Source organism: Schistocerca cancellata, chromosome 2, assembly GCF_023864275.1.
Source record: "Schistocerca cancellata isolate TAMUIC-IGC-003103 chromosome 2, iqSchCanc2.1, whole genome shotgun sequence".
In the NCBI taxonomy this organism is placed as follows: domain Eukaryota; kingdom Metazoa; phylum Arthropoda; class Insecta; order Orthoptera; family Acrididae; genus Schistocerca; species Schistocerca cancellata.
This window is the reverse complement of record NC_064627.1, coordinates 747505860-747525546: the sequence shown is the minus strand read 5'-3', so window position 1 is coordinate 747525546 and position 19687 is coordinate 747505860. Positions and strand designations below refer to the sequence as shown.

The 19687-nt window shown below is 39.5% G+C and overlaps 1 protein-coding gene across 1 annotated transcript in view; it reads left to right on the top strand.

Annotated features, from left to right (window-relative positions):
* LOC126158234 (uncharacterized) overlaps positions 1-19687 on the top strand; it is a 679797-nt gene that overhangs the window by 637099 nt on the left and 23011 nt on the right. The window contains exon 14 of the mRNA XM_049916428.1: positions 18432-18572. Within this exon, the coding sequence (XP_049772385.1) occupies positions 18432-18572 (141 nt within the window). The remainder of the gene's footprint in view (positions 1-18431; positions 18573-19687) is intronic.

Genomic DNA, 19687 nt, shown 5'->3' with positions numbered 1-19687 from the left:
TATAAAAATCAGTTTTCAGACATTGTCATAGGTTTTAGTTCACGTATATGAAGGTTTAGGTAACATACATAAGTGCATGCATTGATATAAATAGTAAAGGTCAGAAATAATCATTTTTTTGTTGCAAAAACAAACTTATGCTTTATACACTGTTTTACAGAGAGACTTGACAACTTGAAATATAAATGCATACATTGATATAGTGTGTGAAGATCAGAAACATAGTGGTAAAAGCTGAGGAAAGAAAGATGTTAAAGATCTTAGGCCTATTAAGATAGAATTGTGAGTATAGATGACAGTTTAGCAACAACCTGTACATTCATGTGAAACAGTGTGGAGGAGGATCACATTCGGTGATACAGAATACTATTGAACCAGGACTGTGCAAGCAGGCATGTACATATTTTTATTTTATTTATTTATTTTGAAGAAAAAATACCCTATTCACTGAGCGAGAACAGAAACAAAGACATGCAGGAATGAGGCCTTTTCAGAAAGAACTTGGAATACACTAGCACTTCATAGGAAAGGAAAAGTTGGAAATTGGCAATAAATGGCTCAAGGAAAGGAAGGCAGCTCACAGAAAATGAGTGATAGGATATTAGTTGGAAGTTAAAGTTAAAACTCCAGAATAGATGCATCTGAAATAAACTGTTTCACAACCGGCAGAATTGGAATAATAATAATAATAATAATAATAATAATTAATTCATTAAGCATCAAATGGTTTTGAATATTCCCAGGACTGGCAAATGGTAGTTTTTAGACATGCTGTAGATTCACTTATTTTACAGTTACAATTATTTTATTAATTAATTATTATAAATGATACTCCAAATATTGTTTACACTCTTGAGATTTAATATGTCTGACACTAAGAAACAAACAGCCACAAAATTTTCCACGAGGTTCTGGGATTGCAGCTGGATGACATTGGTATTTCAGCTGACAACCATCAGGGATCATCAGGTTAGTGTTTGCCACTGAAGACTACTAGTTCACGTCCCTACATTTACACCAAAAATTGGTGCAGAAGCAGCTGTGCATAGGTTTCCATGGTACATGCATGCTTAATCAAGTTTAGTGCCTGCAGTCAAATATTGCTCTATCTGCGGCATACACTTGCTTGTGTGATGGTGATATTAGGTGTCTGCCCTCTGTTGAGTTGCGAGCCAGCTGAGTTAAAATTCACGTGTTAACATAAAAAAGTGAACTGTCATTAGATGTGTCATTAGTCGCAATTTTTTTGTGAAGGCATTAAATAAATCACTGTCTCCCTCAGCTTACCAGTCAAAAGCCACCATCTCGATTAATGAGACTGTCTGCCAAACATATTTCCAAAGATTCTTTAATAACTGTATCCCAGAAGGATCTTTTCAAGACCAATATTTCCATGGCAGCTTAATCTTTAGATGTTCTGTAGAGATAGAATGCCCAGCTGTGGCTGACTTCTTGTGCTGAGAAAGGTGAGAATGGAAATTGTGCCCCATGCACCTTTCACATACAGTGAATGTGATCTACCCCAGCCCATCCTTTGCTGAGCTGAGAAGAGCAGAGGAAAGCTTTTTGTATGTGGCCAGATTTTACTTTAACGTGTTTCTGTAGGATTCTGCCTTATTTCTATGAAATATTTCCAACATATGAGGGGGACACTCCAGAGTCATTGGAACAGCTCCTTCTCCTCTTGATCTTGCAAATGGTCATGGCTTCCCCCCTCTTTAAAGCTGTGCTGATCAGATGCAGTTAACATCCATTACCTTTGAAAGCAGATTGTAAGTGTTCCAGCTCTTTTGCAAGGTTCGCCCATAAGTTGAGAAAGGTGGTGGCAGTTTGATGTCTGCAAATATAAGTCCACATATAGTCATGCAGTAAATGGAATGACTGATACACTTTCTGACTGAGACATCTAGAAAGGGTAGCCACCTTTTCCAATTTCCACTATAAATTAGATGTTTTCAAGGATTGAATTTAGATTATGTAAAAATGGTACCAGCTCTTCTTCACTGTGGGACCACACTACAAAACTATCATGTACATATGCCAGAAGACTTCTGGTTTAAGTTATGTTAGATGGAGAGCCTTCTCCTTGAAGTCTTCCATGAGAAAGTTTTGTGCCAGAGGAGAGAGAGGTCTACCCATGGAAACATCATAAATTTGTTCTAATTACTCACTCTTCAATAAAAAATTAAGTTATGGAAAAGGCATTATGGAAGAGCACTGTTATATTGGTTTTAATGGGTGACAATGGAATCCACAACGGGAACCCTAGTGAAGAGTGAGAAGATAAAAAAAAAATTATTAATAAGTCCAATTCATGAGACATAGTAAACTCAGTCTCTTGATAAAGTCAACAGAGTTACAAATATGATGTGAGAATTTTCCTCAAAGCATCTCAATAACAATACACAGTATCTAGTTCTGTCATACTCTAGTGTGTCAATGTTGCCCCCCATAGGATATAATGGTAGACCTTTTGGAAGACCTTATAACCAGGATGGGACAGAGCTTGAGTTTTTTTTTTTTAAGAGAAGAAAAATTCAACAATGCTGAAGTTATTCTTTTTGCTGTTGCTGTAGGATCTTTATCAATCTTTGTTACATTGGTTCACTCAACAGACTGAAACTCTTCTGGTCGTAAACTTAATGTGGCAACAAAACAGTGGCTTTCCCTTGACCACTGGAAGAGCCATCATGCGAGGATCTTCTTGTAGACTGTATTATGTTTTCCATGGAGGAAATATTACTCTTCTGAGGAGGAACTCTTGTAAGCATTTCACGCTTTATTCCTTTTGCTGTATCGTGGGGAAAAGGACTAACTGCTACTTCAACAGCACTAATACGATCAGGTAAAGGCAGGGTTCTAGGCATAGCTATGAAGTTCAAACATTTTCCAAGCACTGATAGCATCATGTTGTCCAAAACTTTGAAATTAACTGTGGAATGTTAATGACCAACATCTTATGGTGATGTTGATGTTGATCTGTCAGGTGGTGAACTTTGATGATTATCTCAAAGAAGACTGCTTATGAACCGAGTCTGACTAGACCCAGTTTACTTTGTCAACCCTCTCCCAGGAGAGGGATTGTAGATTACGAGGGCAGTTGAATAAGTAATGCAACACATTTTTTTTCTCGGCCAATTTTGGTTGAAAAAACCCGAAATTTCTTGTGGAATATTTTCAAACATTCCCGCTTCGTCTCGTATAGTTTCATTGACTTCCGACAGGTGGCAGCGCTGTACGGAGCTGTTAAAATGGTGTCTGTAATGGATGTGTGTTGCAAACAACGGGCAGTGATCGAGTTTCTTTTGGCGGAAAACCAGGGCATCTCAGATATTCATAGGCGCTTGCAGAATGTCTACGGTGATCTGGCAGTGGACAAAAGCACGGTGAGTCGTTGGGCAAAGCGTGTGTCATCATCGCCGCAAGGTCAAGCAAGACTGTCTGATCTCCCACGTGCGGGCCGGCCGTGCACAGCTGTGACTCCTGCTATGGCGGAGCGTGTGAACACACTCGTTCGAGATGATCGACGGATCACCATCAAACAACTCAGTGCTCAACTTGACATCTCTGTTGGTAGTGCTGTCACAATTCTTCACCAGTTGGGATATTCAAAGGTTTGTTCCTGCTGGGTCCCTCGTTGTCTAACCGAACACCATAAAGAGCAAAGGAGAACCATCTGTGCGGAATTGCTTGCTCGTCATGTGGCTGAGGGTGACAATTTCTTGTCAAAGATTGTTACAGGCGATGAAACATGGGTTCATCACTTCGAACCTGAAACAAAATGGCAATCAATGGAGTGGCGCCACACCCACTCCCCTACCAAGAAAAAGTTTAAAGCCATACCCTCAGCCGGTAAAGTCATGGTTGAAAAAACCCGAAATTTCTTGTGGAATATTTTCAAACATTCCCGCTTCGTCTCGTATAGTTTCATTGACTTCCGACAGGTGTCAGCGCTGTACGGAGCTGTTAAAATGGCGTCTGTAACGGATGTGTGTTGCAAACAACGGGCAGTGATCGAGTTTCTTTTGGCGGGGACGCGGGACGCTGAAGGGGTTATTCTGTTCGATGTCTTTCCCCATGGTCAAACGATCAACTCTGAAGTGTATTGTGCTACTCTTCAGAAATTGAAGAAACGACTTCAGCGTGTTCGTAGGCATAAAAATCTGAACGAACTTCTCCTTCTTCATGACAACGCAAGACCTCACACAAGTCTTCGCGCCCAAGAGGAGCTCACAAAACTTCAGTGGACTGTTCTTCCTCATGCACCCTACAGCCCCGATCTCGCACCGTCGGATTTCCATATGTTTGGCCCAATGAAGGACGCAATCCGTGGGAGGCACTACGCGGATGATGAAGTTATTGATGCAGTACGACGTTGGCTCCGACATGGACCAGTGGAATGGTACCGTGCAGGCATACAGGCCCTCATTTCAAGGTGGCGTAAGGCCGTATCATTGAATGGAGATTACATTGAAAAATAGTGTTGTGTAGCTAAAAGATTGGGGAATAACTTGGTGTATTTCAATGCTGAATAAAACAACCCCTGTTTCAGAAAAAAATGTGTTGCATTACTTATTGAACTGCCCTCGTAGATTGAACTTCAGGCATACACCTAGAATCTTGCCTTTAACTGATTTTATTAGTGATATGTACACTAACAAGAGTTTCTCCTCGGAAAAGTAAAGCATGGTGGCTTCAGAAAGTAAATTACACATGTTGCTAAGACCATTATGCGACAAGCATGATGTACTGTCAGAATGTACAGTTCTCTTGCAGTATGGATAACAGGTGCACCACAGTGTGCAATTGAAATGACATGTCAGCTTGAAGTGTCCACCAAAATTAAAGTGCAGAGGACAATACGTTTTTTGTGGGCAAAATGTCTAAATTGCACTCAGATTCACTGAGAAATTCTGGCAGTATATCGACCATATGCAACATTATGTCCTTCCGTAGTGTAATGGTGCCAACAATTTCAAGACACACAAATGTGAGTGATGCTGATAGTTAACATCAGGGGAGAAAGAGCTTTTCAAACAATGAGTGTGGTGTCACCGCCAGACAACACACTTGCTAGGTGGTAGCATTTAAATCGGCCGCGGTCCGCTAGTATATGACAGACCCGCCTGCCACCACTGTCAATAATTGCAGACCGAGCGCCGCCACACGGCAGGTCTAGAGAGACGTACTAGCACTCGCCCCAATTGTACAGCCTATAATGTATTAATGTAAGAAGAATAGATGCTGAATGATGAATGCATGCAGCTTGCCGCTAACTTTGTGTAATGTCTTGTCTGTATAGACGTGTATCTGTTGCCTTTAAGATCCCTTCACTTTCATACATAAATCTATACAGTACAGTAAGGGCCTCCCGTTTTGCCTTTAGGCTGATCCGTGATAAGACAGGCGAAAAGTTAGACTAGTGGAGGATTATTACTATTTTCTCCAATTTCATTCGCTCGCTCTATCTCTCTCCTTTATCTATGTACAGTTTTAAACATAATATTTCATTACGTGAAATCAGCCCAATAGAATCTCTGGTGGAGCCCTTCGTCTTAGTATTCAGCGGCTGGCTTGCTGTAAGAGATCTTTACATTTATTATTATTGTTAAGCGCTGCATTCAGTTGGGAAAATCAATCGTTTGAACAATTCATTCCTTTTACGAAAGATTTCGAATTCCAGATGTGTACGAACCCTTTTTGGACGATTTAACAAAGACTCGGTGATTGCAGGCTCTCTTCGACATAGCTGAAACTTCCCCACTAATTACAGGGCCAACGCGATCATCAATGATTCAGACAAAGAACTCATTCGTTCATTCACTCCAGAATAAAAGGGGTCACAAATCCTTATTTATGAAGGAAATTGTATATTCAATCCATCTCCATTACATGTCCAGATTTCTGTTGATTCCAAGTCTTAATTCTTTTCCATTTACAGTCTCTCTCTCTTCAAATAACCCGCTAGTGGCACAAATGTTAATAGCTCGCTTTAGCGAGAAGAAAAGCAAATATGTCTCTTTTAGAAACCCGTCAATCTTTCAACAGATACCTCCGAAGCTGTCCTAGTTACCAGTCTAACAACCATGGAGAATACATACATGTATCTCTCTGTTATTCCAAAGAATAAACGTACTAGAAAATACTTTGGCGTCGACGAGCTGTCGGCGCATATATTACTAGAAAATCCGATCAGATACTTTTCAAAAGTGAATAAATGTGGATGATTTGATTGACAATGATTAATTGGTGCGTGGTAGAGGGTAATTTTCTGTGGGGAGATTACAAGCCGACGTTGCTAGCCATGGTTCACTGAGAATTACGCTCTCATTTGCCGAGACGATAGTTAGCATAGCCTTCAGCTACATTTGCTACGACCTAGCAAGGCGCCGTATTCAATTGCTATAATACTTCTGTATCATCAAGAGCAATGTTCTACAAATGTGGATTAAAGTTAAGTATTCCAGAAGCTACGTACTTTTCTTTATAGCATTCATTACGTATCCTGTTTCAGACCTCACGCCAGCCTGCGTGAGCTTATAGCGTGCATTTCGGCCTCCTCTAAAAACAGTGTTGGCAATTCTGCCGACACTTCAATGAGGACATTCACACAGTGGTTCTAGAATGGCTCCATGATCAAAGAGCAGATTTCTATCACTGAGGAACTGAACGATTGGTAGAATGTTCCAGTTGTCATTTACTGAGACCTGGTGAATATGTTCACTCTGAAGTGTATTGTAGCATTCAACAATAATTACTTGGCCAGTCATAATAATATTTAATTTTTCAAATCTCGCGTATTTCCTCCATGGAAAGGACTACACTAAGCAAGCTACAAGAATATCCTCGTGTGATGTCTATCCAGTGGATGAGGGAAACACCAATGTTTTGTTGTCAAGTAAAGTCTGTGACCAATAGAATTACAGCCTGTTGTGTGAACCAACCTACCAGAAAACTGATAAATATCCTGCAGCAAAGGAAGAAAGAAAATTCAGCGTTGTTGAGTTTCTTCATCTGTTCCACAAGAAGCTACAAAACTCTGTCCCACACAGATTATACACTGAGGTGCTAAAAGTTGTGGGATACCTCCTATTATTGTGTCAGACCACCTTCGCCCGACATAATGCAGCAACTCGACATGGCATGAACTCTACAAGTATTCGAAGTTCCCTGCAGAAATACTAAGCCATGCTACCTCTATAGCCATCCATAATTGTGAAAGTGTTGTCAGTTCAGGATTTTGTGTGTGAATCAACCTCCTGAATGTGCCCCATAAATGTTCGATGGGATTCATGTCAGGCGGTCTGGGTGGCCAAATCTTTCACTTGAATAGTCAAGAGTACAATTGTGGCCTGGTGACAAGGTGCATTCCATCGTTGTTTGGGAACATGAACCCCATGAATGGCTACAAATGATCTCCAAGTAGTCAGTGATCTCCAAGTAGTCAGTGATCAGTTGGACCACAGGACCCAGTCCATTCCATGTAAAAACAGTACACACCATTGTGGAACCACCAACAGCTTGTTGACAATTTGGTTCTGTGGCCTCATGGGGTGTGCGCCAACTTGTACCCTACGGTCAGCTCTTTCCAACTGAAATCAGGACTTACGTTACCAAGCCACAGTTTTCCAGTGATCTAGGGTCCAACCGATATGGCCACAAAGCCCAGGAGAGACACTGCAGGCAATGTTGTGCTGTTAGCAAAGGCTCTCACATTGGTTGCCTGCTGCCATAGCCTATTAATGCCAAATCTTACCCCCATTGACCTACTGTTTCATACAGTGTTGCCTGTCTGATACTACTAACAACTCTACACAACTGCCACTGCTCTAGGTCATTGAGTGTAGGTCGTCAGCCACTGCATTGTCCATGGTGAGAGATAATTTGGCACACTCTTGACCTCAGAATACTGAATTCTCTAATGATTTCTGAAATGGAATGTCCCATGCATCTAGCTCCGCTTACCATTCCATGTTCAAGTACGTTAATTCCCATCCTGTGGCCATGGTCATGTCAAAAGTCTTTTCACATGAATCACGTGAGTATAAATGACAGCTTCACCACTGCACTGTCCTTTTATACCTTGTGTACGCAATACTACTGCCATCTGTAAATGTGCATATCGCTGTCCTATGACTTTTGTCACCTCACAATAAAGTTCTAACATTACACCAGCAGGGTGTATATGACCCGGGAGATCCGGGAAAAACCCGGGAATTTTTTCATCCAGGAAAAACTGGGAAAAATCGGGGAATTTTTTAGAATTCTGAGAATTTTTCATTGTTTTAGTTTTCAATTAAATTTTTGTGATTTTACTGTATCCTGCTTCTGCAGAATAATACTGCAGCAACAAAACATGAACGAGAGAAAAAAAAAAAACGAAAAAAGTCACAAAATAAATACGCTATATACAACAACAAAACACAGTGCTCATACAAGTGTCTTCCAACACCAAAGTGTGTCAAAATAGTTTCGTTTGAGTAGTTGCGGGCGGACTCTTGTGCATATGCAGTGAGTCGCATATGAGTAGTACCTTCTCCCGCGTTTAGCTACAGATGTGTGGCTGGGCGCCACTATCTAATATTGCCCCGGTTCAGAAATATGGGAGATCTGGGGCTGATCCACAGAGCAGTCTGAGGTGTAGTGGGGAGGTGGTTAGACTACACGTGACCTGTGTTTACATTTAGAGATTTTGCTGTTTCCTTGTCATTTATTGCTCTCACATTAAATGAAAACAAAACAGATTTCTGTGGCCGGGACCTATCAAATGAATTAAAATACATTCGCATAGTTACGGAAGGCTAAAATATGTTACTAGTTTGAGGTTTTGTTTCCACTTTTCTGACAGTCAAGCGTTAATTGCCTTGCAGAATAGTGAAGTTATTTTTGTCAGTTTGCTAAAGAGATTTGGCTTTTATTAATCTTTTGCACTGAGGCAGTCAATTTATTTGAAACAAAGTGTTTAATTTGACACTGTTGACTAGTTTCAACTGTTCGCTGCATTTCAAGTGCACGTTTTCCGTCTTCTAGCTCGTATGGCATTATGCCATAATAAAGAACCAAACAAGAGATAATACAGTACTGGTACTCAAGAAAATTTACATCCGACTCTGGACATACCAATTATTATTTTGCATTTTAATATTGTTCATGAAATTCCGATGCTCTTGAAGTATCCACTAATGTCTTGTTTCTTTTATGACATAATGCAAGATCATTTAATGTTTTAACACATACGAACATGCGGGCTTCCTGCGTCATCGTAACTGCGCAAGCACAGTGACGCCCATTATCTGGTGCTCTCTGGCAACTACTGAAACGAACCAATTTCTAACAGGTCACAGATATTGCGGATGGTGTTTTTAAAAGCATTACTTTCGAAGTAAATTTCCTTTTATGCAAACTGACTTATGTGTGAGAATGTACGATGAATTTCTTAAAACACAGAGCTTTTGACTCTCATTTAAAAATAAACTCTCTGAGGACGACCATCTAGACGAATTTCAAGGCCAGAAATCAGATGTTTCCATCGTTTACTGGCACATTTGTATCATGTATCTTAAAGTGTAACACACGCAAGAAAGATCAACATTATATATGAAAGCTTAGCTTCTCTTGCAGTTTATAAATCTTCGAGACCAATATTATATGTGAAAGCTTTGTTTTTCTTGTGTATATTAATTTAAACCATTAACTTTTCTTATTTGTATGTTTGTGCTTCATAAGAGTGATCTTGCTATTGGCTGACTACATCAGCTGGTGACATCACATGACATGAGCTAGAACTGGCTTAGAAAAGCACATCACAATCTCGATTTCTGTGGTTCAGAAAGTAACAAGCGGTGTTTGGTGGAATTCACATTTATACCTTCGTAACACAAAAATATGCAACGTACATGTTGCTGCACATCAAAAATATTTCCAAAACGTGTTTTTTTCCTCCCCTGAGTTTAGTTTTCTAAAGTGCTGGGAAATTCTACGTCAGCGTATGAAACCATAAACATTCAAAGAATTGAAACTTCCTGGCAGATTAAAACTGTGTGCCCGACCTAGACTCAAACTCGGGACCTTTGCCTTTCGCGGGCAAGTGCTCTACCATCTGAGCTACCAAAGCACGACTCACGCCCGGTACTCACAGCTTGACTTCTGCCAGTATCACGTCTCCTACCTTCCAAACTTTACAGAAGCTCTCCTGCGAACCTTGCAGAACTAGCACTCCTGAAAGAAAGGATATTGTGGAGACATGGCTTAGCCACAGCCTGGGGGATGTTTCCAGAATGAGATTTTCACTCTGCAGCGGAGTGTGCGCTGATATGAAACTTCCTGGCAGATTAAAACTGTGTGCCCGACCGAGACTCGAACTCGGGACCTTTGCCTTTCGCGGGCAAGTGCAAGGTAGGAGACGAGGTACTGGCAGAAGTAAAGCTGTGAGTACCGGGCGTGAGTCGTGCTTTGGTAGCTCAGATGGTAGAGCACTTGCCCGCGAAAGGCAAAGGTCCCGAGTTCGAGTCTCGGTCGGGCACACAGTTTTAATCTGCCAGGAAGTTTCATATCAGCGCACACTTCACTGCATAGTGAAAATCTCATTCTGGAAACATCCCCCAGGCTGTGGCTAAGCCATGTCTCCGCAATATCCTTTCTTTCAGGAGTGCTAGTTCTGCAAGGTTCGCAGGAGAGCTTCTGTAAAGTTTGGAAGGTAGGAGACGAAGTACTGGCAGAAGTAAAGCTGTGAGTACCGGGCATGAGTCGTGCTTTGGTAGCTCAGATGGTAGAGCACTTGCCCGCGAAAGGCAAAGGTCCTGAGTTCGAGTCTTGGTCGGGCACACAGTTTTAATCTGCCAGGAAGTTTCATATCAGCGCACACTCCGCTGCAGAGTGAAAATCTCATTCTGGATTCAAAGAATTTATAAGTTTTACAGTGCCGAGGAAAAGTATACTGTCACTTAACATGGAAAAAGTTTATTTTCACCTGGGAGGAAGTGTAGTTTCAACTGGAAATCCGGGAAAAACCCGGGAATTTTTTTCCTTGTCCATGTATACACCCTGACCAGTGAGCAGAACTGGCACACCAAAGTGTAACTTATTTGAATATCTTGCTTTGACTGAAACCTTTTGTGGGAAAATGTTCATATCATATTTGCAGTTCTTCTGACTGAAGTCATTACAACTAAAATTTATTGATTTACTAATAATTTTTGATGTCTTCTCACTATTTGTTGGGGCCTTCTCATGGATTTGTAGTCACTCTTTGGTGGTAAATTCAAAGCCATTATAATAGCACTTCTACATCATACCCTTTCCTCAACTTACTTTTTATTGCAGAGAGAATACTTTGAACAAATTCACAGTGTTGCCATGAGGAGTATGAGGGAGGATCAAAAAGTAATGCACAATAATTTTTTTCTTCTCTCATATTGCAGCTGGAATGTTGAAATTTCATGGCAATACAGTTTGAAGTTTGGTGCTACAGAGGGTATTTTGTTTTCATGTGCAGCTCTAGTGAGAGAAGCCTGAACAATGAAACAAAAAATGCTGCACATTACTGTCATTAACTTGTTAAGAGCAGCACAGTATAGTTCAACATTTCTGTGCCAAATGGCGAAAACCAAGTGAAATTCACAGTGATGTGCATGACATGTAAGGGGACTACTGTGTGGATCATAGCAATGTCTCCAGGTGGTATGCATTCTTTGAAGAGCGCCATGTGAACAGTGATTTGCCACATTTCCATTGGCTGGTAACAGCTACAACCCTCCAGAATGTCCTTACAGAATGTTGGAGCCATTGAGGCAGCAATTTTGAATGACTGGTGTGTGCAACTACAAACCTTATCTTAGAAACCCAACATTTCTATGGTATGGTGTATTCACGACATGCTGAAATTTTGTAATGTTAGTGCTCACTGGATGCCTAGGAATGTGACAAACCAGTCACAAGGGCCAGCAAATGATGAAAATTTTGTATCAGTTAATGCATTATGCCACAGAAAGGCATGACTTTCTGAAAAGAATCAACAGTGATGATGAGCCGTGGACGTACCACTACACACCTGATACCAAGCAGGCCTCCCCAGTACAGAAAAATTCAAAGTGACTAAATTTGCTAGGAAAGAGTTGTGACAGTGTTCTTGGCTATACATGATGTGTTATTCGGTGGAGTTTGTTGAATACAGGACCACTGTGAATGCTGTAGGCTACATTAAAACTTTGGTTAATCTGCATCATGTCGTTCGTGACAAACACCTCAACATTTATGCTGATCATGTCAAACTTCATGACATTGCTTGTACCTATGTTGCTGCTCCTATTTGTGAGCAAATGGGTGGGAGGTGCTCCAGCGTCCACCATACAGTCCAGACATTGCACCATCGGACTTTCAGCTGTTTGGTTGCTTGAAGAAATTCCTGGTTGGTCAACATGTTGTGACAGATGCAGAAGTGAAATCAGCAGTCTGCAGATGGCTATACTCCAACCAAATGGATTTTTACCTACAGGGCATATTGAAACTGGTACTACAATGGGAGAAATGTGCTGAGAATGTTAGTGGCTGTATAGAAAAGTAGGTAAAAGATGTAAGTTAATTTGTGATTTTCTTTTGTTATGTTACCTATTAAACTTTTTGGTAGTAAAATTAATGTGCGTTGCTTTCTGATCTTTCATCATAGTTTCTCTTCTCTGCTAACAAACTATTTTGTGAAAGACTTTGAGAGGAATGCACTAGATTTGGAGGAACTTAAAGTAAATGTCTTCTGGCAAACTGCAGATGATACTTTTGTACAGAGGTGCTGACATAAAAATGTTATTTGTGGGGGGGGGGGATAGAATCATTGTGGTGGGTACTTGGGTACTACATGTGACAGATAACTTCACATTTGTTTACTTGTGGCCAACATTTTTCATGTACTGAATTCTCCCAGTGGTAAAACTGGAAGTTGAAATACCACCTATCTGTTTTGACCCATGACATCATCAAGGGAGTGGATGCCCCTATTTTAAGCATAGCCAGCATGACAACCATGATTTCACTTATTACACACATGAAATTTGTAACTGCAGCAAAAACATGAAACTAAAAGGGCAAACACAGGAGGTAGGGGGTTTTGGGTGGTGCAAAATAAAGACACGACAACACCAATAACAGCAAATGTTAACCCAAAAATTAAACGCACAAAGTTGGCAACCAAAAAAAGCAAAACAAATGGTGTAGTAAATTTTGTTTAACAAAATGAAGATCACGATACCAGGAACCACACAAACTTGAAAACACGATTATCGCAAGTTTTCCTTGATCTATGTTGCTCAAACAGAGCCCTTGATACCAAACAACCCTCATGCATCTCAAAAACCTAGTATTGCAAATATTAGATGATTTACGTAGTTGAAACATAGACTGCGATACCAGAACCATAAAACTCATATCATCAAATGGTTACCTAGCTAGCTAAAACAAAGCCCGTAGTACATCAAGGAAAACTCATTCCCATAACTAATATCAAACATTCAATGAAGATAAACCAATACCAATCCTGGTCTAACACAATTACAGAACACTAATGGTAAAAACCCTGGAACTCATAGAAACTTGCATCATCACCTATTTTGATATACAAACACAACTACAAACATACACACACATACCTCACTCCCTCAGTACATGTGAAGTATGAATCCACTAGCCACAATTCGCAAAATCAAAGTAACTCACTAGCAAACCAGCAAAAACAATTCCAACCACAATTTCACAGACCATGCTAAGAAAACGAAATGACTGATACCAATTCAAAACATAAACATCCAACACAAGGGAGCACCACAAAATGCTACAACATACCATCTACAGACAAGATCCATCTTGAAAACCCCGTATCACCAAGATGCCACACAGCGCAACCCAGTTACGTCATGGGTCAAAGCCAACAGGTGGTATCACAGCTATTAGTTGGCTCCTCCCAATCACCCAGTGACATATAAACACCATAGCAGCAGCACCAAATGATGCACAAAGTTATTTACATCACTTGAAGTGGGTCAGTTCTTTTACAAGACAACTACATAAATAAATACAAGGAAGCATACCTTAATTGTTGGCAGCAAATGTACCCCTTCTCAGTTCATTCATACATGTGACTTCAACACATATGCCACCGAGGTCAAGTTTCATCGATATTGATGTTGAAAAGGGCAATTGCATTAAGACAACCCTGTCTCATTACAGACTGAAAAAACATTCTCACCCTTTGCAGACAAGAAAGTGATCGCTCTGCAGTATAGGATGTTATTGGATTCATCAGCAGTATATGTATGAATTTCACTAGCTCCAGCAGTACGTCAAGTAGGTGTCTTTACTTTTTTAGATATTTCAGTTTTTCTGACGAACTAATGTTTGCAGAATCACTACTGTGCATAATTTCATGAAACAAGCTTCAGTAGAGAAGCAAGCATTACTTGTCTCTATCTGATTCATAGAAAAATAAAATATTTTGAATGTATGTTGTCATGAAGAAGAAATTGTACAGTTTGGTTTACAAACTTGAATGATTGTGTGTTGAAGGATGATTCCAAGAAGTTGATGGACAAATCCATTATTTCATAATAAAATCTTCTATATTTATTGCATACTTCAGTGAATGTATATACAGATGAATTGTTGGAGTCGTCCTATTTCACAAGGGTTTCTCTTTTATGTGTTAGTTTTGGGGAATCAGTGTCCATAACTTTACATTTTGTTGAATGATTCAAAATTATTTCTAATAAATTTAATCAATGTTATAAGGTTGCAGATCACCTTATTGGCCTCCTCTAAGTGTAGGGACTTCCTCTGTAGTGCTGTGATCTCCATGTCAGTGTGATGAAACAGTTTTACAGGAACAAACAGTTTTACAAAAACTGATAATGTGAAAAAGAACTCAAAATGTCTGAACTGTCATTTTTTTGAAACATTTAGAAAAAAATCTGAAGTTCTGTAGAGTCAAAGAAAACTGAAGACATCGCCAAGTACCTTATGGCCCACCCAATAGGACAGAGTGATTTCAAATTTGTAGAGGCATCTGCCTTTAAATGAACAAAAAGATCTAATCTCCTAGGTGAACCTCTAACAAACTGTACTAAATGCCTTCATAACATTCAGTGCATTTTGAAATTCTTGGACTGCTTTCACAGTGTCTTGTAGTGTTCAGTTTAAAAAGTGTGCAAGGCAGTACACAAAAACAGCTCTCTTCTCAGTTCCTGTAAACTTGCCCTGGACACCATTAGGGTATAACTCAGCCATCTTAGCAGACCCATTATAGCACTGGACTCCACAGTTAGACAGAGGCAGATGAAAACATATTAAAATATCGATAATAATTTTCTAAGAAGTGTTTGACTTAATATAGTCAAACTTTCATTTTGTACATCACAGACTGTTCATAGCCAAAATTTAATTTTTTTCATCACGGACTGTCCATTTATAAGTTTTGCACTGTAGCCTGTTTCATCAATATGCCCTGGTATTGCAACCCCTCCACTACTAAGTGACAGAGGAAGTTAAGATTTTTGGTAAGCATGCTCGGTTTTCTTTCATTTGTGTCAGTTTTTCTTTTGAAATCTGGCTAAATACATTGACATTTGATTTTAAGGATTTGAATTTCAGTACAGCTTCTCTATGACAGCACAATGTTTCAGGACTTTCAACTTTTCTACCCATTTCTTCCATTTCAAAAAAACTAGTTGTTATGAAAGCTTTTTCCATTTTATAAGAAAACTGAAAACAATTTTCTTCAATGCTTGTGTGCAAATTTTGCAAAAAAGTACCATCTTTTACTTTTCAGTTATTTATTCATGTAAATTACTGGCTCCATGAGGGCTGGTAACTGTGATGGTTTTTTCGTACAACAGTGTTTTTCTGTCATTTTCACCCATGGCACCACTGACACTAGGTCTAGGTTCACCATCACTAACACTTGGCACAGTAGCATTTATCTTCCTAATTAAAAAAGTTCCCATTTTAAATTGGGCATTGTAGCACGAAAGACTGACTTATAATCTGACCAAGTCACAGTAAAACTAGCTGACCAGTGATGCTATCCACTGTGTGCTGTATTAGTACAAGCAACTCAGATGATAGGAGGTTTGGACGTAGACTACTAATCAGACACTTTTACTTGGTCCCTCACCGACTGGTGAAAGTTTTCTGACTTTGGTCCACTCTGGAAAATTTATGGTCAGTACCAACACTTGCTCCATAACAGTATTACAGGCAGTAGCAATAAGTAGCCATTGTGTGATTAGTGTTGATTTACACGCAGTATTGTACCTAGTGATCATCAGTACTATTTATAAAAATGCATAAAGAATCTTTACCCGTACCTGGTCCTTCTAGCAACTTGTCATGAACTTTTGTGTCACTTCTGCAATGCAGCACCATATTACACATTCATTTCTTTTATAAGCTGTAAGCTGGCTGCCCTGGGAGAATGAGGGCAGCCAATGACCTACGGGCCAATCGTAAGATTCCACCCGCAGCATGTAGCAGAGATGAACTTGTAATAGCTCATTAAATCAGCATTTATTTCATGTTAATGATTACATACTATTATGTAGCAATGTACATGATAGTTTTAATAGATTTCCCAGTAAAGGGAGGAGGGGGTGAGAAATGCACATTTGAATGGTGGGAGGGGGAGGGAGGGGTGGGAGGTGAGACCCCTACTTAAAAATATTAGGGGGGGGGGGGTGAGGCCCCTAATTCTAATTATCAGAGGGGCAGGGGCCACAAAGTACCTTCGCATGCCTGAGTCACACTTCTGCTTTTGTAGTGAAGCCCCATAGTGAAGAAGAGGCGGCACAATTTTCACATCTAAATTCTATCCCAGAGAATATCCAGTTTACGATGGAAGTGAAAAAAGTCTACAGTTCCTAGATATCTTAGTCATTCAGAAAGTGGATTGATCACTAGGGCATCTAGCTGACATTGCTCTTATCAAACTATGAGCATCCTTTGGATGTTGATACACTGGGCACATGCTGTAACTGCTAGAGAAAGCCTTGCATTAGAGCTGGAACAATTACAGTCTGTGGTGAAAGATAGTGGATATACTCCACAACAGATCAGCACAGCTTTAAGAAGGAAAAATCATGACCGCTTACAAGATCGAGAGGAGAAGGCCTTTTTTTCATATGTTATCAACTGTCTCACTGAAATTAGACAGAATCTTGAAGAAACATTATGATAAAGTAATCTTCCATTCACCTACAAAGATGTGTGCTTTTCTGAGCATGGTAAAGAATAATCTGGGTTTGCAGAATGCTGGAATCTGTGGAATAAAATGGCAGTATGGCAAAATCTACATCGGTCAGACCACACACAAATTACGTGAAAGGTGCACGAAATGTGATTGCCACACTCATGTTTTCCAGCCAGTAAGTCAACAACAGCCAAGCATTGCATTTCCAAACGACATTCTATGGATTATTCTGCCAAGGAAATCTTGGACACAATGATTAAATTATTAAGGAATGTTTGTTGGATGATCTTATTAATCAGGAGGAGGAGATCAACTGGATAGGTGTCAGACCCAGTGATTTATTTCATGTCTTCAGAAAGACAGCAGTTTACACTTAATGAAATGTTTAGCCACAGTTAATTTTATTATGTTGACATTCCGCATTCCTGCAACTCAACAGAGGAACTGCCTGCAATATCACCATTACGCATGGGCCTGCACACTCAACAGGAGCATTATTTAACAGAGGCCACTTATACAGCAGTAACCTATGTGCACACACCTTCATGCCAATTGTTGGCATAAACTTAGTGGCATGCACCAGCAACCTCCAGTATAACTCATTCACCTGAAGATGAATAGGTGACAGCCAAAATATCATAGCAAGATGTTGATGTCACCTGGTTGCAATCCTTGGAAAATCACGGAATACTTGCGATGCCGGGAAGACTTCAAGAATCACATCAGCTACTATGTTAATCAATTCCTGCGCACCTATGACCATATTATTGCAGAAAAGTTTTGCTGACAGAAGGATTTATTTATGTGTACAATGTTTTTAATATAATGGATTGTAAACAAGTTAACCATAATATCAAGAAATACTTTCACTGCTGTTTGCAAATACGGTCTGACGGAAGAGCCAGTATGCATTGATACCTTATCTGGTTTGCCTAATCACATGACTTTGTTATCAATCACCTGTGGTTGGTTTCTTTGCCAAAATGAAATGCTATGATATGTGACACATGGTACAAAATTCCTCTGGAAATGATTAATAAGTTGTGTACATCCAATTAATTGTTAATTAGAGCTGGTTTGAGGCAGTATATAGTGCTCCATTTTCAGTGTCAGATTAATCCATCTGTTATGTTGTTTTTTATTATTTTGATAACCATCCATATGACACTAGAAACTATAACAACTTATCTGGAGTTTTTTTTATCAGATTGGGACCTAGTGCTGGAAGGTGACGTGCCAGAGCAGATAAGCCAAGATACTGATGCAGAACCTGACATCAAGAAGGCATCATCTATTGAGCAGTTTGACTTTTATAAGCTGAGCAGCGTGGATTACGACTTTGCCTCTGGTATGACCAAGTTTATCGTGGTTTAAAATGTTCTAATCCTGTTCTGATGTGGTTGTTTGTAACATCTTAGTATAATTGGTATGTTAAGTACTGCAGTTTAATTTTTAGGAAATATATAGAGATAGATGTAATTGGAAGGGTTTTCATGAACATCATAAATTCTTGATTTATCACCTTATGTTGGTGAAACCTTGTTTACACTGCACCGTAAATACCTATACTGTGTCCAACATTTTGCAGTTGTCTAATTTTGAAGTTTAGACAGCTTTGTTGTGCCTTTACTTCCTTGCAAATATCAATCCTCAATCCATATATTCATTTAATAAGTAATAAAATCATGCATTTGTAAACCAACTTCACAGTATTATTTGTACAAGACAGTGAAATTCTTTCTTGATGTTCCTGCAGAACAACATGCACTGTGTGACGTATCCTCATTAGCCTTCATGTGAACTTCCTCTTGCAGACTACAATTTGATATTAATTGTGTTAAAAGCTAAAAAAAAAAATTAGAATAATTGCAGCCACAGATGGGCAAGCAACACCCTAAACTTTTTCTGAATTGCTTGTATGAGAGGGGAGTGGGGTTGGAGATGCAGGGGATGACACATAGTATATTAATTCTGCTGCTTATTACAAGCATTGCACTGCTTTTTAATAAATGGACCAATTGCCCACTGTCAAAACTGTGCCCAGAATCAAGATTGACCATCCAATAGTAGACTACAGCATTGAACATATGGTCATCTTAAAAAGCTTCTTTGCAACCAACACTATAGAATAAACCCCCTGCCAAAACACACACACACACAGTGTCTCAGAATTATGCAGCTGAGAGAGTTAGGTTTATAGGTCAAAATTAACAATTCTTCTTCATGTTCATAAACTGTATTTTATTGTCTTGACAGAAATTTTGTATGGAACAGACATTAATTTTTCCTATTTTTTTGATAAAATCCTTTGCTCTGTAAACCATGGTATAATACAAGGAAAAAGCTCCCTTAAAATGAGAGTAGCAGTTTCTGGTTTCACACTATGTTGGAACTACTGTCCTAAATTTGTATTGTGTGGAAGTGATACTACATTGACACTGAATTCATGTGCACTTACTGTTA